This window comes from Giraffa tippelskirchi, chromosome 5 (genome assembly GCF_054371585.1).
Source record: "Giraffa tippelskirchi isolate mGirTip1 chromosome 5, T2T-mGirTip1v1.2.pri, whole genome shotgun sequence".
Taxonomy (NCBI): Eukaryota; Metazoa; Chordata; class Mammalia; order Artiodactyla; family Giraffidae; genus Giraffa; species Giraffa tippelskirchi.
Genome location: NC_137279.1, coordinates 136,331,761 through 136,357,098, shown reverse-complemented (window position 1 = coordinate 136,357,098; position 25,338 = coordinate 136,331,761). Strand labels below are relative to the sequence as shown.

Sequence of the window (25,338 nt, the reverse complement as noted above, 5' to 3'; positions counted from 1 at the left end):
AGTTACCTCAAGCAATGAAGAGATTACTGTAAAGATCAACATGGAGTAGTGGAGAAAGTTATCCCATAGAAATAAAAATTAAAAAAAAAAAACAACGAACTGTTGCACTGATAAGCCAACCTGGGAGCGGATACAAGTTAGGGACCTCAAAGGCAAAAAAATTTTTGACTCTTCTCTAGAACTTAGCAATAAACATGAATCACCTATGTATCTCTTCATTGGCATCTCACTACCAGTTCAATTAGTCATTGTCTCTAGTCTTGATCTCTTTCTATTTGTGCTTTACAAATAATTACAGCTTTCTCATAACATAGGCTTGCCCCATGGATATGATACTACTTCAGGACTTCCCTTTCTACATTCTTTTTGCTTCAATATCTACTAACTGTATACTTGAATCGAGCTCTTCTCCCAGTTCTAATTCCTAAAGGGCTCATCATTTCATATCAGGTCACTTTGTCTTTGGAGCCAAGATTTGTGTTTAGTATTGATCCAGTCAGAAATGACAGAGGAAATTGTAGCTCAACACATGACTCGTTTGCTGTTCCTTTAGAAGGGATATTGTAGTAGGGCAGTTTACCTTAGGATAATATTAATAGTAAAGCAGGTCTTGATTGCTCTGTCTTGAGTTCAATTAATCAAAAATTAGGTCTGAATTAAAATATCAAATTTTTAATGCATCCACTAAAAATGAAAGTTCTAGTCTCCCAATTGACATACTAGTTAATGAATGCCCGTATACTGTATTGATTATAGATTATTACCATTAATTCTTAACTGATAAATTGCCACATGTGTGCGTATATATATATAGATATATTGTTTAGTCACTAAGTTGTGTCCCACTCTTTTGCAATCCTATAGACTGTAACCCGCCAGGCTCCTCTGTCCATGTGCTTTCCCAGGCAAGAATACTGGAGTACCAGGTTGCCATTTCCTTCTGCAGGGGATCTTCCCAACCCAGAGATTGAACCAGTGTCTCCTGCATTGCAGGTGGATTCTTTATTGCTGAGCCACAGGGGAAGCCTCATACACCTATAAATGGTACGGACCTAACAGAAGGAGAAGATACTAAGAAAAGGTGGCAACAATACACAGAAGGACCATACAAAAAAGATCTTAATGAACCAGATAACCATGATGGTGTGATCACTCACTGAGAGCCAGACATCCTGGAATGTGAAGTTAAGGGGACCTTAGGAAGCATCACTACAAACAAAGTTAGTGGAGGTGATGGAATTCCAGCTGAGTTATTTCAAATCCTAAAAGATGATACTGTGAAAGTGCTGCACTCAATATACCAGCAAATTTGGAAAATTCAACAGTGGCCACAGGACTGGAAATGGTCAGTTTTCATTCCAATCCCAAAGAAAGGCAATGCCAAAGAATGTTCAAACTACCACACAGTTGCACTCATCTCACACACTAGCAAAGTAATGCTGAAAATGTTCCAAGCTAAGCTTCAACAGTACGTGAATCGCGAACTTCCAGTTGTTCAAGTTGGATTTAGAAAAGGCAGAGGAACCAGAGATCAAATTGCCAACATCCATTGGATCACCGAAAAAGCAAGAGAATTCCAGAAAAACATCTACTTCTGCTTTATTGATTACGCTAAAGCCTTTGACTGTGTGGATCACAACAAAGTGTGGAAAATTCTTAAAGAGATGACAATACCAGACCACCTTACCTGCCTCCTGAGAACTCTGTGTGCAGGTCAAGAAGCAAGTTAGAACCATACATGGAACAACAGATTGGTTCCAAATTGGGAAAGGAGTACGTAAAGGCTGTATATTGCCACCCTGCTTATTTAACTTATATGCAGAGTGAAAATGAAACTGAAAGTCGCTCAGTTGTGTCCAACTCTTTGTGACCCCATGGAGTATGTAGTTCATGGAATTCTCCAGGCCTGAATACTGGAATGGGTAGCCTTTTCCTTCTCCAGGGGATCTTCCCAACCCAGGGATCGAACCTAGGTCTCCCGCACTGCAGGCAGATTCTTTACTAACTGAGCCACAAAGGAAGCCCCTATATGCAGAGTACATCACGTGAAATGCTGGGCTGGATGAAGCAAAAGCTGGAATCAAGATTGCCCAGAGAAATATTAATAACCTCAGATATGCAAGTGTCACAACCCTTATGGCAGAAAGTGAAGAGGAACTAAATAGCCTCTTGATGAAAGTGAAAGAGGAGAGTGAAAAAGCTGGCTTAAAACTCAGAATTCAAAAAACTGAGATCATGGCATCCGTTCCCATCACTTCATGGCAAATAGATGGGGAAACAATGGAAACAGTGACAGACTTTATTTTGGGGGGCTCCAGAATCACTGCAGATGGTGACTGCAGCCATGAAATTAAAAGACACTTGCTCCTTGGAAGAAAAGCTATGACCAATCTAGAGAGCATATTAAAAAGCAGAGACATTATTTTGCCAACAAAGGTCCATCTAGTCAAAGCTATGGTTTTTCCAGTAGTCATGTATGGATGTGAGAGTTGGACCATGAAGAAAGCTGAGGACCAAAGAATGGATGGTTTGAACTGTGGTGTTAGAGAAGACTCTTCAGAGTCCCTTGGACTGAAAGGAGATCAAACCAGTCAATCCTCAGGGAAATCAGTCCTGAACATTCATTGGAAGGACTGATGCTGAAGCTGAAGCTCCAATACTTTGGCCACCTGATGCAAAGAACTGATTCATTGGAAAAGACCCTGATGCTGGGAAGGATTGAAGGCAGGAGGAGAAGGGGATAACAGAGGATGAGATGGTTAGATGTCATCACTGACTCGATGGACATGAGTTTGAGAAAGCTCTGGGAGTTGGTGTTGGACATGGAAGCCTAGTGTGCTGCAGTCCATGGGGTTGCAAAGAGTTAGACACAACTGAGCGACTGAACAGCAGCAGCCATTTTTATAGTTTTAGTCCTTCTACTTCCAAAAGTGTATTTCTACTTTATGTTAAAAGTTATATATATTTAACCTTAATTTTTGACCAAGAGAAAATGAATTATTTAGTAAAAAGAATTCTAGTCACAAGTCTACTATGTTAATAATTTACCACTTAGTTGTATGGGATATATGATTTTCTTTGCATTTACCAGCCCTAATTATCAGTAGTATATCTTTTAAAATTATTATTATAAGATTGCATACTTATCTAAGTTTTCATTTTGACTCTATTTTAAAGCCTTTGGTTTTTTTCTATTTACTTTTTTGAACAAATCAAAGACCAGAAATGAGTGGAACGCTATAACTTAAGCAAGCCAAACCAAAAATCTGTTATAACCTTTATTAAATACTAAATGAAGAAAGATTAAAAAAAAACCCTACAAAATTCCAACTGATAATTACCCTATTCAGACATTGGTGAATATGTCCCTCAATCCAAGTCGACCTTCTTCATCAGAGGTAAGAGAATCTTTTTGTACTAAAATATAAGAAACACCTACCTACCATTGGCTTTTAAAAGTTTTGATAAAGCAAAAATATGGATTATATAAAGTTTTAGATACTAACTCCACTGTGAACCCAATTTTCTGTATCCCATTATTTGATTACAGATCTTGTATCTCTAAGGACCCCAATTATACTGGTACCTCCAGTGCGTTGACCCTATAATCTTTTTTTGTTTATTTGTTTCTCTTCTCAGGATACCCTCTATGGCTGTCTTAAATATTATGGAGCATTCTTGATCACTCTCTTGCACATAATTTTGACTCCTTACCCCCTCTCATTTCATTATACTCCTTGGCAAAACAAAAACCCTGGTTAATCTTCATTTGTTCCTCATGTATACCTACACTGGCACATGGCTGGAGAAAAATATACCAGCATAACGACTATTCTCACTTTAAATTAATGAGCATGAATCTCAAGTGGAACTTTTTGCTAGGAGGCAACAAGACTACCTCCCACTTAATCTCTGTTCCACTATTTTAGACAACTATTTCATACCTTCTCAAACCCCAGTACCTTCTTCCCATTTTTTTCTTTAACTCTAAACAAGTTTTCACTCCTCTACTCCACCAAAACCAACTGTCTTGTTAACCTTTACATTACTAAAGCTATTGTTTAATTCTTATCCCACGTATGCTTGATCTGTATGTGCACAATAGTTGAAACCATTGATCACTCTCTTCCTTGACATAATTCCTTGTTATTCATTCTCAGTCTTCTTCTTTTAAAAAATATTTATATATTTAGCTGTATCAGGTCTTAGTTCCAGCACATGGGATCTGTAGTTTAGGCATGCAGGATCTTCAGTTGCAACATATGGGATCTATTTCCCTGACTAGAGATTGAACCTGGGCTCCCTGCATTGGTAGCACTATCAAGGAAGTCCCCATTCTGTCTTCTCTTTTAGGTGCTTTTCTTCTTCCTGATCTCTTGATACTGGGGAATTTCAGGGGTCAGCTCTTTGTTCTCTTCTCTGTTTGCACTCATTGTGATCTCATCCAATAGTAGTTTTAAATACCAACATTATGCTAAGTATTCACAAATTTGTATCTCCATCCCAACCCTCTTTCCCAAACTCCAGACTGATGTTGTCAACTGCCTACTTGAAATCTCCACTTGGATGACCAATAGATAACAGAAACTCAACATGTTTGAAACTGAACTATACTTCTCCCTGCAACCCAAACCCGTACTAACCATGACCTTACCCATTTCAGTTTATGGCAAATCCATCCTTTTAATATCTGAGGCCAAACACCTTGGAGTCATACTTAATGCCTTACTCAAACTTCACTTCTTGGACGCTCAGATCAGTTCAGTCACTTGGTTGTGTCTGACTCTTTGCAACCCCATGGACTGCAGCACCCCAGGCTTCCCTGTCCATCACCAACTGCCGGAGTTCACTCAGACTCATCGGAGAAGGCAATGGCACCCCACTCCAGTACTCTTGCCTGGAAAATCCCATGGATAGAGAAGCCTGATAGACTACAGTCCATGGGGTCGCTAAGAGTCGGACACAACTGAGCGACTTCACTTTCACTTTTCCCTTTCATGCACTGGAGAAGGAAATGGCAACCTACTCCAGTATCCTTGCCTGGAGAATCCCAGGGATGGCGGAGCCTGGTGGGCTGCGGTCTATGGGGTCGCACAGAGTCGGACACGACTGAAGCGACTTAGCAGCAGCAGTAGCAGCAAACTTCACTTCTTGGATGCTCACATCAGTTCAGTCACTTGGTCGTGTCTGACTCTTTGCAACCCCATGGACTGCAGCACGCCAGGCTTCCCTGTCCATCACCAACTCCCAGAGTTTACTCAAACTCATGTCCATTGAGTCACTGATGCCATCCAACCATCTTGTCCTCTGTCATCCCCTTCTCCTCCCGCCTTCAATCTTTCCCAGCATCAGGGTCTTTTCCAATGAGCCAGCTCTTCGCATCAGGTGGCCAAAATATTGGAGTTTCATCTTCAACATCAGTCCTTCCAATGAATATTCAGGACTGATTTCCTTTAGGATGGACTGGTTGGATCTCCTTGCAGTCCAAGTGACTCTCAAGAGTCTTCTCCAACACCACGATCTTGGACACTAGCTTCATATTATATGTGAAATCTGACCACTTCCCGTCACCTATATGGCTAGCATGTTCATCTGAGCCACTATCACCTAACACTTTAATTAATTAATCAAATAACTTTATAACAGATTCCATTTTCTTGTCCCTTATGACCTGTTCTATTATCCCTTTAATAGTTATTAAATATAGAAATATTTGGAAGTAGAGCATTGTGTATGTCCAGATGTGAAGAACTATATAATACAGGGTATTATGAAGTGTTTTTACTGCAGTTTATTAATGTGTCAATTGAAAGCTATACTTAACAGTTTACAGGAGATAGAAGGATTGAAGAAATAAGTTAAATGTAATTAAGGTAAATTCAGAATGCAAAACATCATATAAAAAAATTGATCAAGTCTCTTTAAAAAGTCAGGGCCATGAAAAGAAAAAAAGCAGGTCTGGAAAACTTTTCCAAATTAAGGTTTCTTAAAGTTGTGACAAGGGGGAAAGGGAGGGAGGGAAGGACAAATTAGGAATATGGGATTAATTAGATGCAAACTCATATAGATAATAAGGATTTGCTGTATAGCACAGGGAATTCTTTTCAATGTCTTAACCTATCTGTAATGAAATTTCAATCAGTTGAGTCGCTCAGTCGTGTCCAATTCTTTGTAACCCCATGGACTGCAGCACGCCAGGCCTCCTTGTCCATCACCAACTTCCAGAGCCTACTCAAACTCATGTCCATCCCACTGGTGATGCCATCCAACCATCTCATCCTCTGTTGTCCCCTTCTCCTCGCACCTTCAATCTTTCCCAGCATCAGTCTTTTCCAATGAGTCGGTTCTTAGCATCAGGTGGCCAAAGTACTGGAGTTTCAGCTTCAGCATCAATCCTTCCAATAAATATTCAGGACTGATTTCCTTTAGGATGGACTGGTTAGATCTCCTTGCAGTCCAAGGGACTCTCAAGAGTCTTCTCCAACACCACAGTTCAGCTTTGACTAGCCAGACCCTTGTTGGTAAACTAATGTCTCTGCTTTTTAATATGTTGTCTAGTTTGGTTGTAGCTTTTCTTCCAGGGAGCAAGTGGCTTTTAATTTCATGGCTGCCGTCACCATCTGCAATGGTTTTGGAGCCCCAAAAAATAAAGTCTCTCAATGTTTCCATTGTTTCCCCATCTATTTCCCATGAAGTGATGGGACCAGATGCCATGATCTTTGTTTTCTGAATGTTGAGTTTTAAGCCAACTTTTTCACTCTCCTCTTTCACTTTCATCAAGAGGCTTTTTATGAAGACAGTTCTTTTTTTATCTTCTTTTTTCAAAAAGAGTTTCTTCTTTTTTCAAGAAGAAAGTTCTTCTTTGCTTTCTGCCATAAGAGTGGTGTCATGTGTATATCTGAGTTTACTGATATTTCTCCCGGCAATCTTGATTCCAGCTTGTGCTTCCTCCAGCCCAGCATTTCTCATGATGTACTCTGCATATAAGTTAAATAAGCAGGGTGACAATATACAGCCTTGACGTACTCCTTTCCCGAATTGGAACCAGTCTGTTCCATGTTCAGTTCTAACTGTTGCTTCTTGACCTGCATACAGATTTCTCAAGGGGCAAGTCAGGTGGTCTGGTATTCCCATCTCTTTAAGAATTTTCCATACTTTGTTGTGATCCACACAGTAAAAGGCTTTGGCGTAATCCATAAAGCAGAAATAGATGTTTTTCTGGAACTCTCTTGCTTTTTCGATGATCCAGCGGATGTTGGCAATTTGATCTCTGGTTCCTCTGCCTTTTCTAAATCCAACTTGAACATCTGGAATTTCATGGTTCACATACTGTTGAAGCCTGGCTTGGAGAATTTTGAGCATTAATTTGCTAGCGTATGAGATGAATTTAATCTGAGAAAAAATAGCTGAATCACTTTGTTGTACACCTGAAACTAACACAAAATTATAAATCAACTGTACTTCAATTAAAATAAAAAAGATATGACAACCCAATGTATATGTTATCCTTGATTGGATTCTAGATTTTGAGAACATTCTGAGGACAGGTGGACAATAGGGGAAATTTGAATATGGACTAGATATCAGTTGACATTAAGGAATTGTTAATTTTCTTAGATGGGTATTTGGATTATTCCGTTTAAAACTGAAAATCACTCCCTCTTTTATCTTACCTTTTTTTTTTTTTTTTTTGCCCTGCTCTACTTATTCTTCTTTGCGGGGGCTGTTCACTTTCTAATTTTCTGTATCACTTACCAGTGTTTTATATTTAACATTTATTTTCGATGTCCTTCACAAGGCTGAAGTAAAGGAGTCAGTTGTCTTTGGTGCAAAACTTAAGGAGGCACCCCCAAAATTAAGCAATTAAAATAAATAATCAGTTCAGTTCAGTCACTGAGTCGTGTCCGACTCTTTGCGACCCCATGAATTGCAGCACGCCAGGCCTCTCTGTCCATCACCAACTCCCGGAGTCCACCCAAACCCATGTCCATCGAGTCAGTGATGCCATCTAACCATCTCATCCTCTGTCGTCCCCTTCTCCTCCCGCCCCCAATCCTACCCAGCATTAGGGTCTTTTCCAATGAGTCAACTCTTCGCATGAGGTGGCCAAAGTATTGGAGTTTCAGCTTCAACATCAGTCCTTCCAATGAACACCCAGGATTGATCTCCTTTGGGATGGATTGATTGGATCTCCTTGCAGTCCAAGGGATTCTCAAGAGTCTTCTCCAACACCACAGTTCAAAAGCATCAATTCTGCGGTGCTCAGCTTTCTTCACCGTCCGACTCTCACATCCATACATGACCACTAGAAAAACCATAGCCTTGACTAGAGATGGACCTTTGTTGGCAAAGTAATGTCTCTGCTTTGTAGTATGCTGTCTAGGTTGGTCATAGCTTTCCTTCCAAGGAGTAAGCGTCTTTTAATTTCATGGTTGCAATCACCATCTGCAGTGATTTTGGAGCCTCCCAAAATAAAGTCAGCCACTGTTTCCACATCTATCTGACATGAAGTGACGGGACCGGATGTTATGATCTTAGTTTTCTGAATGTTGAGCTTTAAGCCAACTTTTTCACTCTCCTCTTTCACTTTCATCAAGAGGCTTTTTAGTTCATCTTCACTTTCTGCCTTAAGGGTGGTGTTATCTGCATATCTGAGGTTATTGATATTTCTCCTGGCAATCTTGATTCCAGCTTGTGCTTCCTTCAGCCCAGCGTTTCTCATAATGTACTCTGCATATAAGTTAAATAAGCAGGGTGACAATATACAGCCTTGATGTACTCCTTTTCCCATTTGGAACCAGTCTGTTGTTCCATGTCCAGTTCTAACTGTTGCTTCCTGACCTGCATACAGGTTTCTCAAGAGGCAGGTCAGGTAGTCTGGTATTCCCATCTCTTTCAGAATTTTCCACAGTTTATTGTGATCCACACAGTCAAAGGCTTTGGCATAGTCAATAAAGCAGAAATAGATGTTTTTCTGGAACTCTCTTGCTTTTTCGATGATCCAGCAGATGTTGGCAATTTGATCTCTGGTTCCTCTGCCTTTTATAAAACCAGCTTGAACACCTGGAAGTTTATGGTTCATGTATTGCTGAAGCCTGGCTTGGAGAATTTTAAGCACTACTTTACTAGTGTGTGAGATGAGTGCAATTGTGCGGTAGTTCGAGCATTCTTTGGGATTGCCTTTCTTTGGGACTGGAATGAAAACTGACCATTTCCAATCCTGTGGCCACTGCTGAGTTTTCCATATTTGCTGGCATATTGAGTGCAGCACTATCACAGCATCATCTTTCAGGATATGAAATAGCTCAACTGGAATTCATCACCTCCACTCGCTTTGTTCATAGTGCTGCTTCCTAAGGCCCACTTGACTTCACATTCCAGGATGTCTGGCTCTAGGTGAGTGATGACACCATCCTTGTTATCTGGGTCATGAAGATCTTTTTTGTACAGTTCTGTGTATTCTCGCCACCTCTTATTAATATCTTCTACTTCTGTTAGGTCCCTACCATTTCTGTCCTTTATCGAGCCCATCTTTGCATGAAATGTTCCCCTGGTATCTCTAATTTTCTTGAAGAGACCTCTAGTCTTTCCCATTCTATTGTTTTCCTCTATTTCTTTGCATTGATCGCTGAGGAAGGCTGTCTTCTCTATCCTTGCTATTCTTTGGAACTCTGCTTTCAAATGGGTATATCTTTCCTTTTCTCCTTTGCTTTTCACGTCCCTTCTTTTCACAGCTATTTGTAAGGCCTCCTCAGACAGCCATTTTGCTTTTTTGCATTTCTTTTTCTTGGGGATGGTCTTGATTCCTGTCTCCTGTACAATGTCACGAACCTCCATCTGTAGTTCATCAGGCACTCTGTCTATCAGATCTAGTCCCTTAAATCTATTTCTCACTTCCACTGTATAGTCATAAGGGATTTAAGTCATACCTGAATGGTCTAGGATGGTATAGCCAGAGAGTAATCTTTTAAATGCCCGTATATTGAAAATGCATCATATAGGAAACTTCACTATTCAATCTATGCAGACATCTTAAACTGTTAGTTAATATTCTGACATCAAAATATACATTAATATGCTTGGTGTAGAAAAACAACTTGAGCAAATTACTCATGCAAGAGCCATTTTCATTTCCTATAAGATTTACTAATATTAATATGATGTCGTATTTACTTCAAATTTAAAAAACATTTTTTTCAGATACACTATACTGTAGTGTATAATCATTTAAATGCTTTGACTTTTAATATGGATGAGTAGCAAACTTTCACTGCAATAAAGTCTTTATTTGCTATAACTGTTTTGTAGGAATCTAAATATTCTTCTCAGTGGATGAATTCTAATTGAGTTCATAAAGCATTAATAGAAAAGATGATAGTACATATAAGCACAGACAACATATAAACACAGACAATCTAAGCTTACAGACCTACCCTATGTGGAAACAACCATTCATTTTCCATCACTGGTCAAGAATAGGTTCTTCCTCAAATTCTGGTAAACAAAAATATTCCCCAAACCCCTGTATTCACACTTCAGCAGGTTAGAACTAGCAATCATTACAGCTGTGTTAGGGAGACAATATATATAAAGAAAAAGGATTCCACAAAGTCACACAAATTAAACTGTGTTGGTAGGGGTCAGGAAAGGGGCATTGATTGGTAATAGGAAATCTGATCTTGGCAATCTAGTGTCCTCACTGCAAGCCACAAATGTTTTGTGTGTCATATATGTTAAGGAAATCTAGCACCACATCTAGGACATTGTTTCCAAGGGAAAATGTGCTCCAGTGCCAAGTAGCCAACTTAACGTATTTCAGGCTCTTTGTTTTGTTTTTTTTGTATGTATTTATTCAGAATGATACATATATACCTTGTTTATTTCAATGATGTTTATTAAACTCAAATTGTAGAGGGCATTAATTGATTTTTCTCACTTAAAAATTATTCTAACTGACTTAATTCTCAATTTATTCAGTTGGTGGAACTTCATGTTTTTTATGTCCCTGAAGGATCATGGAATTATAAGTTAAATACCATTTCAATAGAAGTTGTTAACAAATTCATTTCAGCTGGATTTATAAGGCAAGTATTTTGTAGTCACATTACAATGTGTCTGAAAAAATGATCTTTTTTTTCTGCAGAGAAAAATGCTTTGTGGAAATTCAAAAATTGTAAGTGAAAAATATCTTGTTTGTGTGATGGATCCAGTCCCTTCCGTAATGAATACTATCAACAAATAGTACTATTTAACTGTTAAAAAGTGCCATAGGAACAGATGTCACTTAGCCATAGCACTGCCACCTAGAAAACAGTATAACTAACCTGTGTAGTAACCAGGCTATACACAAAGAGAATTAAGACAGTATTTACCTGAAATTAGAAACCTACTGAAGAGCTGTGAATAGTGGTTAAACCAGTATATCTACAATGACTTTTTCACTGAACTATTTAAAAATAGAAACACACACACACACACACACACACACACATATATATATATATACATATAGCACATATCTGGGCTTCCCAGGTGGGCTAGTGGTAAAGAACCCGCCTGCCAATGCAGTAGACGTAAGGCATGTGGATTTCATTCCTCGGTGGGGAAGATGCCCTGGAAGAGGGCAGGGCAGCCCCCTCCAGTATTCATGCCTAGAGAATTGCATGGACAGAGGAGCCTGATGGGCTGTTGTCCACTGGGACCTAAATAGTTGGATACGACTGAAGCGACTGAGCACGCACATAACATACATATATTTTCACATTCACAGAAACACACATGATACTATGTGTTCTAACTGCCTGTTGTTATTTCTCTTGAGGACACCTCAGTCTTCCTAATCTTCCCCATCATTTTTTTCATGCGCACGAACTTCCTTTCTGTTCTGGAACACATTAGACATAGTCCTACCTCAGAACTCTTGTACTTGCTGTTTCTATTGTCTAAAATGCTCTTTGTGCCTTTACATATGCTATCTCATCTCCTTCATGTCTTTTCTCCAATATTACTTTTTTGTTTATATTTTGTCTCATCAGAATACTCATCCTTACCTGCTTTGTGTTTCTCTATAGTACTGGGCTTCCCTGGTAGCTCAGTGATAAAGAATCTGCCTGCCAATGCGGGAGATGTGGGTTTGATCCCTGTGTTGGAAAGATTCCCTGGAGAAATAAGTGGCAACCCACTCTAGTGTTCTTGCCTGGAGAATCCCATGGACAGAGGAGCCTGGCAGACTACAGTCCATGCTGTCACAAAGAATCAGATAGGACTGAGCAACTAAACAACAATAACAAATAGTACTTAGCAGTATATTATGAATTAAATTTTTTCTTACTTATTTTGTTAATTTTTCACTTCCACCATTAGGTTGTAAGGTCTGTAAGGGCAAAATATTTGTTTTGTTGATTGCCTTATTCTCAACCCTACAACAATGTCTGACACAAACAGGAGCTCAATATATATTTGTTAATTGAATGAGTTAATTATATAATATCCCCCTAAAAGTCTAGAAAAATAAGAACTCAGAACAAGAGATTTAAATTTTAGATGTTGAGGAATGAACTGTTCCCAATAAGCAAAGGTGTATAGTCTGATGACATTTGATCATCAAATAAAGTTTTAAGCACTAGCTAACACTGTCAAACTTCCAAAATAAATATCTGTGGGTAAATCCTTTAAGATACATATAACATTATATAAATATCATTGCACGGTTTTATTTTAATAAAAAAACTGAAGGTAGATGAGAAAAGTGAAACTGAAGGTAGATGAGAAAAGAAAACAAGTCCTTTTTAGTACAGAAAGGACTTTTATAAACTGTACATTTGAATAATTTAAAATTTTAATGATTTTATTAAGTGACTTTTAACCATTTTGTAAAAAATATTTACAGTTTTCAAGCCTACAAAGTTCCAAGCAATGTAGAAACACAATATATTAAGTTATATATGATATACTAAATTAGTATTTGGACTTGCAATAAATAACTAAAGCTAATGAATCTTTATTATAGCTGAAACCTATTTCATTTTACATTATAAGGCAATGTCATGATATTTCAGAGTATCTCCTCACCTAACTTTACAAGACCTGAGGGAGTGTCTCGGTGAGTTCCTTGGTGAAGAAGCTGTTGCAGAAAAATTTTTATTTCTCAAATGCATTGGAAATAATCTAGCTGTAGTAAGTTTTCTTAATTTTTCCTTTTGATTAAAGAAAAGCATACCTTAACAAATTTTCTTTCTTAAATGCTTTATCAACTCAACTCCTTAGTATACTATGCAATATGTAATCTCAATCATAACAAAATGGAAATATCATTTAGCACACAGGTCATCAAGAAAAGATGGGCCTTTCTGGTATATTATTGTGCACTAAAATATGGGGAGTTTTGGTGTGTAAATTTCCTTGGGGAGAAAAGAAAGACAAATTTTAAATGTGATCATATATTTTTAAATTTAATAGCATTTAAAAGCTTTTTAAATGAGCACTTGTGGGGAAAAAATGGATTCTCACTTGTTAGGCCACAGCTAGCCTTGTTTGATGTGGAATGACTCCAATATACTGTATTTGATGGGGTAGGAATCAGCTATTCTCAATTGAACACTCCTATTTGTAGCTTCAGTGGCAGGATTTTCTAAACAGAGAGTTTTCCCAGCTGAAATCTCAATCCAGCAAACCATTAGATCTCAAAGTTTCTGGTTTCTCATATTTACATAAGGTTTATTTCACTAATCAAGATTTTCTGTATTTAAACTCTAAGGGGGCAAAAACCCCTTAGAAGAAATGGAGTAGGCCTCACAGTCAACAGAAGAGTCAGAAATGCAGTACTTGGGTGCAGTCTCAAAAACGAAAGAATGATCTCTTTTCATTTTGAAGGAAAACCATTCAATATCACAGCAATCCAAGTCTATGCCCCAACCACTAATGCTGAAGGAGCTGAAGTTGGATGGTTCTATGATGACCTATAAGACCTTATTGAACTAACAACAAAAAAAAGATGTCTTTTTCATCATAGGTGACTGGAGTGAAAAAGTAGGAAGTCAAGAGGTACATGGAGTAACAGGCAAGTTTGGCTTTGGAGTACAAAATGAAGCAGGGCAAAGGCGGACAAAGTCTTGCCAAGAGAACGCACTGGTCATAGCAAACATCATCGTCAAACAACACAAGAGACAATACTACACATGGACATCCCTAAACAGTCAATACCGAAATCAGATTGATTATGCTCTCTGCAGCCAAAGATGGAGAAGCTCTACACAGTCAGCAAAAATAAGACCAGGAGCCGACTATGGCTCAGATCATGAACTCCTTATTAACCAAATTCAGACTGAAATTGAAGAAAGTAGGGAAAACCACTAGACCATTCAGGTATGACCTGAATCAAATCCCTTATGATTATACAGTGGAAGTGACAAATGGATTAAAGGGATTAGATCTGATAGAGTGCCTGAAGAACTACGAACAGAGGTTCATAACACTGTAAGAAGGTGGTGATCAAAACCATCTCCAAGAAAAAGAAATACAAAAAGGTAAGAGTTGTCTGAGTAGGCCTTAAAAATAGCTGAGAAAAGAAGGGAAAGGAAAGGATAAAAGGAAAGATATACCCATCTGAATTCAGAGTTCCAAAGAATAGCAAGGAGAGATAAGAAAGCCCTCCTAAGTGATCAATGCAAAAAAATAGAGGAAAACAATAGGATGGGAAAGACTAGAGGTCTCTTGAAAAAAATTAGAGATACCAAGGGAACATTTCATGCAAAGATGGGCACAATAAAGGACAGAAATGGTACAGACCTAACAGGAGCAGAAGATACTAAAAAGAGGTGGCAAGATTACACAAAATAACTATACAAAAAAAAGATCTTAATGACCCAGATAACCATGATGGTGTGATCAGTCACCCAGCACCAGATATCCTGGAGTATAAAGTCAAGTGGGCCTTAAGAAGCATTACTAGGAACAAAGTTAATGGAGGTGATGGAATTTCAGCTGAGTTATTTCAAATCCTAAAAGATGATACTGTGAAAGTGCTGCACTCAATATACCAGCAAATTTGGAAAATTCAGCACTAGCCACATGACTGGAAAAGTCAGTTTTCATTCCAATCCCAAAGAAAGGCAATGCCAAAGAATGTTCAAACTACCACACGGTTGCACTCATCTCACATACTAGCAACTAGGTTGGTCATAACTTTCCTTCCAAGGAGTAAGTGTCTTTTAATTTCATGGTTGCAATCACCATCTCCAGTGATTTTGAAGCCCCCCAAAATAAAGTGAGCCACTGTTTCCACTGTTTCCCCATCTACCTGCCATGAAGTGCCAGATGCCATGATCTTAGTTTTCTGAATGTTGAGCTTTAAGCCAACTTTGTCACTCTCCTCTTTCACTTTCATCAAGAGGCTCTTTAGTTCTTCTTCACTTTCTGCCATAAGGGTGGTGTCATCTACATATCTGAGGTTATTGATATTTCTCCCAGCAATCTTGATTCCAGCTTTTGGTTCCTCCAGCCCAGCATTTCTCATGATGTACTCTGCATATAAGTTAAATAAGCAGGGTGACAATATACAGCCTTGACGTACTCCTTTTCCTATTTGGAACCAGTCTGTTGTTTCATGTCCAGTTCTAACTGTTGCTTCCTGACCTGCATACAGGTTTCTCAAGAGGCAGGTCAGATGGTCTGGTATTCCCATCTCTTTCAGAATTTTCCACAGTTTATAGTGATCCACACTGCCAAAGGCTTTGGCATAGTCAATAAAGCAGAAATAGATGTTTTTCTGGAACTCTCTTGCTTTTTCGATGATCCAGCAGATGTTGGCAATTTGATCTCTGGTTCCTCTGCCTTTTATAAAACCAGCTTGAACACCTGGAAGTTTATGGTTCATGTATTGCTGAAGCCTGGCTTGGAGAATTTTAAGCACTACTTTACTAGCATGTGAGATGAGTGCAATTGTGCAGTAGTTCGAGCATTCTTTGGCATTTTCTTTCTTTGGGATTGGAATGAAAACTGACCATTTCCAGTCCTGTGGCCACTGCTGAGTTTTCCATATTTGCTTGGATATTGAGTGCAGCACTTTCACAGCATCATCTTTCAGGATTTGAAATAGCTCAATTGGAATTCCATCACCTCCACTCGCTTTGTTCATAGTGATGCTTCCTAAGGCCCACTTTTTTTTAAAAATTAGTTTATCTATTTTTTAACTTTACAATATTGTATTTGTTTTGCCATACATTGACACGAATCCACCATGGGTGTACATGTGTTCCCCTTCCGAAACCCCCCTCCCACCTCCCTCCCCATCCCATCCCTCCGGGTCATCCCGGTGCACCAGCCCCGAGCACCCTGTATCATGCATCAAACTTGGACTGGCGATTCGTTTCACATATGATAATTTACATGCTTCAATGCCATTCTCTCATATCATCCCGCCCTCACCCTCTCCCGTAGAGTCCATAATACCCTAAGGCCCACTTGACTTCACACTCCAGGATGTCTGTCTCTAGGTGAGTGATCACACCATCCTGATTATCTGGGTCATGAAGATCTTTTTTGTACAGTTCTTCTGTGTATTTTTGCCACTTCTTCTTAATATCTTCTGCTTCTGTTAGGTCCCTACCATCTCTGTCCTTTATTGAGCCCAACTTTGCATGAAATGTTCCCTTGGTATCTCTAATTTTCTTGAAGAGATCTCTAGGCTTTCCCATTCTGTTGTTTTCCTCTATTTCTTTGCATTGATCGCTGAGGAAGGCTTTCTTATCTCTCCTTGCTATTCTTTGGAACTCTGCATTCAAATGGGTATATCTTTCCTTTTCTCCTTTGCTTTTCGAGTCCCTTCTTTTCACAGCTATTTGTAAGACCTCCTCAGACGGCCATTTTCCTTTTTTGCATTTCTTTTTCTTGGGGATGGTCTTGATTCCTGTCTCCTGTACAGTGTCATGAACCTCCATCCATAGTTCTTCAGGCACTCTGTCTATCAGATCTAGTCCCTTAAATCTATTTCTCACTTCCATTGTGTGCTGCTGCTGCTGCTAAGTCGCTTCAGTCGTGTCCGACTCTGTGCGACCCCAGAGACGGCCGCCCACCAGGCTCCCCTGTCCCTGGGATTCTCCAGGCAAGAGTACTGGAGTGGGTTGCCACTTCCTTCTCCAAGGCATGAAAGTGAAAAGTGAAGGTGAAGTCGCTCAGTCGTGTCCGAATCCTAGCGACCCCATGGACTGCAGCCCACCAGGCTCCTCCATCCATGGGATTTTCCAGGCATGAGGACTGGAGTGGGTTGCCATTGCCTTCTCCTCCATTGTGTAGTCATAAGGGATTTGATTTAGGTCATACCTGAATGGTTTAGTGGTTTTCTCCACTTTCTTCAATTTCAGTCTGAATTTGGCAATACGGAGTTCATAATCTGAGCCATAGTCAGCTCCCAGTCTTGTTTTTACTGACTGTGTAGAGCTTCTCCATCTTTAGCTTCAAAGAATATAATCAGTCTGATTTCAGTGTTGACCATCTGGTGATGTCCATGTGTAGAGTCTTCTCTTGTGTTGTTGGAAGAGGGTGTTTGCTATGACCAGTGCATTCTCTTGGAAGAACTCTATTAGCTTTTGCCCTGCTTCATTCTGTACTCCAAGGCCAAATCTGCCTGTTACTCTCAGTGTTTCTTGACTTCCTACTTTTGCATTCCAGTCCCCTATAATGAAAAGGACATCTTTTTGGGGTGTTAGTTCTAGGTCTTGTAGGCCTTCATAGAACTGTTCAACTTCAGCTTCTTCAGCATTACTGGTCGGGGCATAGACTTGAATTACCGTGATATTGAATGGTTTTCCCTGGAAACAAACAGAGATCATTCTGTCATTTTTGAGATTGCATCCAAGTACTGCAGTTCGGATTCTTTTGTTGACTATAATGGCTACTCCATTTCTTCTAAGGGATTCCTGCCCACAGTAGTAGATAAAATGGTCATGTGAGTTACATTCACCCATTCCAGTCCATCTAAGTTCACTGATTCCTAGAATGTCAATGTTCACTCTTGTCGTCTCCTGTTTGACCACTTCCAATTTGCCTTGATTCATGGACCTAACATTCCGGTTCCTATGCAGTGTTGCTCTTTGCAGCATTGAATCTTGCTTCTGTCACCAGTCCCATTCACAAATGAGTGTCCACTGGAGAAGGGAATGGCAAACCACTTCAGTATTCTTTCCTTGAGAACCCCATGAACAGTATGAAAAGGCAAAAATATAGGACACTGAAAGATGAACTCCCCAAGTCAGTAGGTGCCCAATATGTTACTGGAGATCAGTAGAGAAATAACTCCAGAAAAAATGAAGGGATGGAGCCAAAGCAAAAACACCCATTTGTGAATGGGACCGGTGATAGAAGCAAGATTCTTATCTGTGAACTACAGATAATATGTATGCCTATCACATGGAACTGTGAGGAATAACTGAGTTTTATATGTAAGTGTAAAGCATTTAGAATAGGACCTGGCACATAGTAAGTCCATGCAAGTGAGAGCCATAATTACTGTTGTTAAATAACATTGAGTTTCTATTATGTTAAGTACACTGAATAGAAGTAGGATATATTCTACCTTTTATAGAATCTAGCTTAGTTACCAGCTTTAGTACCAACTGTTTGATGTGATTTTTATATCACAGATAGATGCCTTCTGCAAAAAAGTGAGGTTAAAAGTAACTGGAAAATGCTACAAAAGCTTTAATTATTTTTTCATTTGTTTGTAGGTGAAGACAAAGCAAGAATCAGAACTGAAACTCAAATCATTTGTTCCTCCATATGTGTGTAATTTGACATTTTAAACTTATGCTAATTTTTTAACTTATTGCTTTTTAAAGTATAAACTAATTTCTAAATTTCCTGTATGTTTTAGGCTCTTCAACCAGAATTATATTTGCTTCCTATAATGGATCATTTAGGAAATATTTATTCAGCATCAGCAGCAGTTTCTTTAGATGAACAGCAGACTAATAATGGTGTTGCTGAGCCTGATGGAATAAAACACAGACCACTTAGTGTAACTCCGTCAAAGGAAGAACCTGGAACAGATCCCAGTTTTTTAGAAAATGCTTTGAAAGAACTTCTTGACAAGAATCAGGAAGAAGGTGATTTCAACTGGAATGAAGTTGTTATAGTACATTTTAATAGTCAAGTCTGGGCAAACTCTGGGCAAATCTAGCCTTACAAAAAAAAGGCAATATAAAAGGAAAGCTCCAATTCAATTTGGGGATTTTTTAAAATAGTTTTATGAGTTGGGAGGGAAAAAAAAGACTAATCTAAATACTATGCTAAAATAAAAATAAAATCAAAACACAACACAAAGTCTACCACCTTTTATAATAGTTTCAGATAAAGTTAAGGCTAAAGGAGAAGAGAAGGGAAGTGATTGTTACATAAACCTTATTGTTATAAGTTCAGAAGTATCTTATCCAGGCAAACAGTATCAGGCCAAAGCAAAATAGCTTTAATATTGGGAGACATTTGTATTTCAAAGACTAAAAATTTTTATATGATTACACATACCAATTTACTGGTAATGTAGTTCTCAGAAAGTGGTAGGTTTTTTAAAAATCAAAATTAAACTTATAAACATATAAATTAAGCTGGTACTACACTCTAAGAATCTATTGAAATAAGTCAGTTGGATTTTTTTTACCTGGCTGCATACAGCAAATAAATTGTGATGGAAAACCAAATATAGTAAAAATTTATGAATTAAATGAATCCCCCCTCAATTAATGACAACACTCTTTACAGCTGCAAAATACACTTATTCTTAATTAGTTGCATTTTTCTTCATCTTCAGTTATAACAATTATTGCATTCTGCATTCTAAGCTTATACTATGCCTAGTGATATTCCAAACTTGGCCCCTTCTTGTGTGTGTATGTGTGTTTGTGTGTGTGTGTGTGCTTATCCTTAGGTACATTTAATATGGGCTTCCCAAGTAGCACAATGATAAAGAATCTCCTGCCAATTCAGAAGACACAAGCGACATGGGTTCTATCCCTGGATTGGGAAGGCCCCTGGAGGAGGAAATGGCAACCTGCTCTAGTATTCTTGCCTGGAAAATCCCATGAACAGAGGAGCCTGAGGCTACAGTCCATGGGGTCTCAAAAGAATCAGCAACGACAGAGCATACACACATTTAATGTGATCAGTGAGAGTCTTTACCTTATTTTTTTATCTAGGTATATCCCTTCAGTTTTATACATAGCTTTCCAGTCATGGTATCAATTAGAGGTTAAATGAAAAAACACCTGGGAAAAAAGTTAATTGTGGAATTCCAGTAGTCCTGAAAAGTACAAGATCAAGTAACTAATGAAATAGGCAATTACCCTACATAAAGTTATGAGTAGTATCATATTTTATACCCTAGGCTACTGGCCAAGTCCCTGAACTATGCTACCTGCACAAAACCCAAAAAAAGTATTTGATTGAAAATATTTAATCTTATGAATTTTGTGTAATGGTAATTTTTAAATAGTATTAATTTCTTGGTGCTCCACATCAAAAAAATTAACTATAATTTAACTGAGAGCCTAGTATATGCTCATTTTTAAAAGTTCTAGAAACATCAATAACTATTAAGAAGAAAATAAGGATTAACAATAATTTCACCATCCAGAGATAGCTGTTGTAAAGTGAAAGTGAAAATTGCTCAGTTGTGTCCGACTCTTTGCAACCCCATGAACTATATAGTCCATGAAATTCTCCCAGCCAGAATACTGGAGTGGGTAGCCTTTCCCTTCTCCAGGGGATCTTCCCACCCAGGGATCGAACCCAGGTCTCCCACACTGCAGGTAGATTCTTTACCAGCTCAGCCACAAAGGAAGCCCATAGCCATTAGTATCTGTTAGTATTTTGGTGTATATTCTTCCAATTTTTTTTTAGTTCTTATTCATATAAATATTTTTTAACTTTTGAAAAATGAGGACACATACAAACTCTTTTAAATCCTCTTCTTTTAGAAAATGTCACAGACATTTCATGCCAATAAATATAGATCTACATCATTATGGAATTCTCTTGTGGTATATTTGTATAACCTTGATTTAATATTCTTGCTATTATGAATAGTGCTATAAGCAGCATTTTTCTAAATACAATATCATGTATTTATCCTATTATCTTCTTAGAAGTTTAATGGCTGTTTCTCAGGGAATGTGTTTTGTTTGTTTGTTATTCTTATATTCATCTGTTTTATTTTTTAGATTCCATGTATAAATGATAACATACAGTATTTGTCTTTCTCTGGCTGGCATATTTCACTATGCATCTTATAAGAGCTTTCCAACCTTGTGTGCCTCTTTCTGGTCACATCTTCCTTGTTCCCCAGTAAAAAGAGTACTCTGATTTTTTTAAAATTATGTATTTTTTGCAGTGCTGAGTCTTTGTTGCTGTGTGCAGGCTTTCTCTAGTTGCAGTTAGCAGGGGTTACTCTCCAGTCACAGTGCACGGTCTTCTTATTGTAGTGGCTTCTCTTGTTGCAGAGCACTGGCTCTAGGGTATGTGGGCTTCAGTAGTTGTGGTGCACAGGCTTAGATGCCTCGTGGAATGTGAATCTTCCCAGACCAGGGATCAAGCCCATGTCCCCTGCATTGGCTGGTGGATTCCAAACCAGTGACCACCAGGGAAGTCCTACTTGATTTTTTGAGATAATTATTTTCTTACTTTTTTAATAGTTTTATTACAACCTGAATGTGTATTCCTTAATAATAATTTAGTTTTGTCTCTTTTGAATTTTATTTAGACAGAATCATATTGAAAGCATTTTATTTGGAACTTTTTTCTTTTACTTGACATTAAAACTGAAAGATTCAACAGTGTTGTCATGTATAATACTATTTCATTTATTTTTACTGTTGTGTAACATTTTATTGTATGATCATATTGTGATTTACTTACCTATTCTGCTGACAGACAGTTGGTTTCCAATTTGGGGCTATTACAAATATGCTATTTTGTACATTCTTGTACATGAGTCCTAAATGCACATGTGCAAAAGGATCTCAAAAAGTATACCTAGAATTAGCATTGTATGTACATGTTCAACTTTACTAAATAATTTCCATGTGTTTTCCAAAGTGACTGTACCCAAAAACAATATCTAAAAGTTCCTGTTGACCCATAATCTCGCTGTCAGACTACATTCTGGATAATTTGTTCAGCTCTTTCTTCCAAATCTACCTTACCAATTCTCTTTTTAGCTATGTATAATCTGCTATTAAACCCTTGCACTGAATTTTTAATTCCAAATATTCTATTTCTCTTTTCTAGTCATTCTCTTTGCTTAAACATTTCTTCATATGTTTCATGGCCATTTGGATTTGTCTTCATTCAAGTGTTTTGCCTATTGTATGTTCTCTTAAATATTGACTCATTTTGTTGTTGTTGCTCAGTCAGTTGCTGAGTCATATCTGACTCTTTACAACTCCATGGACTGCAGCACACCAGGCCTCTCTGTCCTTCACCATCACCCACAGCCTGCTCAAACTCATGTCCATTAAGTCAGTGATGCCATCCAACCATCTCATCCTCTGTCATCCCCTTCTCCTGCCTTCAGTCTTTCCCAGCAGCAGGGTCTTTTCTAATGGGTCAGTTCTTCACATCAGGTGACCAAAGTATTGGAGTTTCAGCTTCAGCATCAGTCCTTCCAATGAATATTCAGGACTGATTTCCTTTAGGATTGACTGGTTTGATCTCCTTGCAGTCTAAGGGACTCTCAAGAATCTTCTTCAACACCACAGTTCAAAAGCATCAATTCTTTGGCACTCAGCTTTCTTTATGGTCCAACTCTCACATCCATACATGACTACTGGAAAAACCATAGCTTTGACTAGATGGACCTTTGTTGGCAAAATAATGTCTCTGCTTTTTAATATGCTCTCTAGATTGGTCATAGCTTTTCTTCCAAGGAGCAAGTGTCTTTTAATTTCATGGCTGCAGTCACCATCTGCAGTGACTTTGGAGCTCAAGAAAATAAAGTCTCTCACTGTTTCCATTGTTTCCCCATCTATTTGCCATGAAGTGATGGGACCACATGCCATGATCTTAGTTTTTTGAATGTTGAGTTTTAAACCAGCTTTTTCACTCTCCTCTTTCACTTTCATGAAGAGGCTTTTTAGTTCCTCTTTGCTTTCTGCCATAAGGGTAGTGTCATCTGCATATCTAAGGTTATTGATATTTCTCCCTGCAATCTTGATTCCAGCTTGTGCTTCATCCAGCCCAGCATTTCTCATGATGTACTTTGCATATGTTATATAAGCAGGGTGACAATATGTACGGATATTTTTCTAGCATTTGTATGTGTGTGTATATGCATGTGTGTATAGTGCTATATAATTCACTCTAGATTTTGTTTGTGGCTTGTCTTTTTATTCTCTTTACATTCTTTTGAGGAAAGGAATTCTTAAATTTCGTCAGCATGCTTTAACAATGATAGAGATGAGTGTTGACATTTTCAGCTCTGTTTTGTTTTATGCATTTTGAAGCTCTGTTATGAGATGTATGCACAGTTTAGGATTGTTATGTTTTCTCGAAAAAAATTGACTTCTATATTATTATGTAATGTTTCTCTTTATCTCTGGTAATGGTATTCAATTTGAAATTCACTTAGTCTGTTTTTAATATAATCACTCTAGCTTTCTTTTGATTAGCTTTTGGATGATACATCTTTTCCTATTTCACTTTTATCTGACTTTATATTCAAAATGGGTTTCCTATAAACAGCATATATTTATATCTTACCTTTTAATCCAGTTTGACCATTTATGCCTTTTATTAATATTAGATGTGTTTAGACCATTCACATTTAATGTAATTACTGATGTGGTTGGTTTTAAATGTACCATTTTATTATTTATTTTCTATTTGTATCATCTGTTTTCTGTTTTTTCCTTGGCTTTTTTTTTTCGATTGAGTAGTTTTTTTATGATTCAATTTTATCTCCACCATTGGCTCATTAGTTATTCCTCATTTTAAAAAGCATTTAGTGGTTACTATAGGTTGATGTTCAGAAAACGCCTTTTTAAAAAAAATTTTATTTAAATCCATGCCCTATGGCTTATTTTTTTTTTTATAAATGAACTTTTACTTGAACACAGCCATGTGCTTTCATTTATATATTGTCAATGACTGTTTTGGCACTGCAATGATAGAGTTGAGTAGTTGTGACAAAGACTATGGTCTACTAGTCTGAAATATTTGCTGTCTGTATCTTTAAGAAGAAGTGTCTCCAGAATATATATTATATACACCTTTAATTTGAAGTATACTCTCAATTATATACAACTTCATATATAGTATAAGAACCTTACAGTAATATACTTCTATTCCCTCCCTCAAATCTTTTGTGCTATTGTTGTTATACATCTTACCCCTATATATGTTACAAACTCCATAATACATTTTTATTGTTTTTGCTTTTACTGTGCATTATCTTTTAAAGAAATTAAAAGTAAGGGGGAAATGACTTTTTTAAATTTAGGAGAGAATTTCTTTCCCCTAACCTAGTAGTAGTAAACCAATGCTTTGTATGTTTGTGATCCTGGGCCCAAGATGATCCTGCCAGCTTTTGCTTCTATTCTTCCTTTAGGCTTTATCTAACACTAGGGGTGGGAAGGTTTTCTATACCCTCCTCAATAATAAAAATTTACAAGGTTGAAATTGGTGGAAGAGGAATTACCTATTTTTTTCCCCTAGGGTATATGGCTTTTGCTAGTATTCTTCCTCCAGAGCAGTGGATTTTTGTCCAATCCCTATGATGGGAGAGTTTTGTGCTCCTTTCCCATTGGCTTAAGGCTCTTGCTTTTTGTGAGAAAAGAGTGTTAAGAAAGATAGGGTTTCTTATTCACACACATTCATACCTGTGTGTCACTGATGACTCTTTTGGAAAAGTCTCCTGCCCTGCCCCCAGTCTTTCTTATGAGCGTGTGATACAGGTACATGGAAAGGAGCTTGCTATGAATATTGACTGCCTTTTGTGTCTGGGGATCCTAGAAATTCCAGACTATCTTGGTAGCCCACATTAGCCTTTAGAATTCCTTGAAATTTTATCTCTTTTGTTTTTATTTCTCTTTTTTTTAAAAAAAAAATTTATTTATTTTTGGTCATGCTAGGTCTTCATTGCTCTGTGGACTTTTCTCTAGTTATGGCAAGCAGGAGCTACTCTCTAATTGTGGTGTGTGGGTTTCTCATTGCGGTGGATTCTCTTGTGGAGCACGGGCTCTAGAGCACAGACATGTTCAATAGTTGTGGTGTATAGGCTTAGTTGCTCCACAGTATGAGGGATCCTCCTGGATCAGGGATTAAACTCATGTCTCCTGCATTGGCAGATGGATT

At 38.0% G+C, this 25,338-nt stretch overlaps 1 protein-coding gene across 1 annotated transcript in view; it reads left to right on the top strand.

The window, feature by feature from the left end:
- Nucleotides 1–25,338, top strand: part of SPATA1 (spermatogenesis associated 1) — a 54,263-nt gene that overhangs the window by 3,038 nt on the left and 25,887 nt on the right. Inside the window, 5 exon segments of the mRNA XM_081490118.1 lie at nt 3,219–3,398; nt 10,978–11,084; nt 13,059–13,176; nt 18,723–18,776; nt 18,869–19,100. Of these exon segments, the coding sequence (XP_081346244.1) occupies nt 3,363–3,398; nt 10,978–11,084; nt 13,059–13,176; nt 18,723–18,776; nt 18,869–19,100 (547 nt within the window). The 5' untranslated portion in view covers nt 3,219–3,362.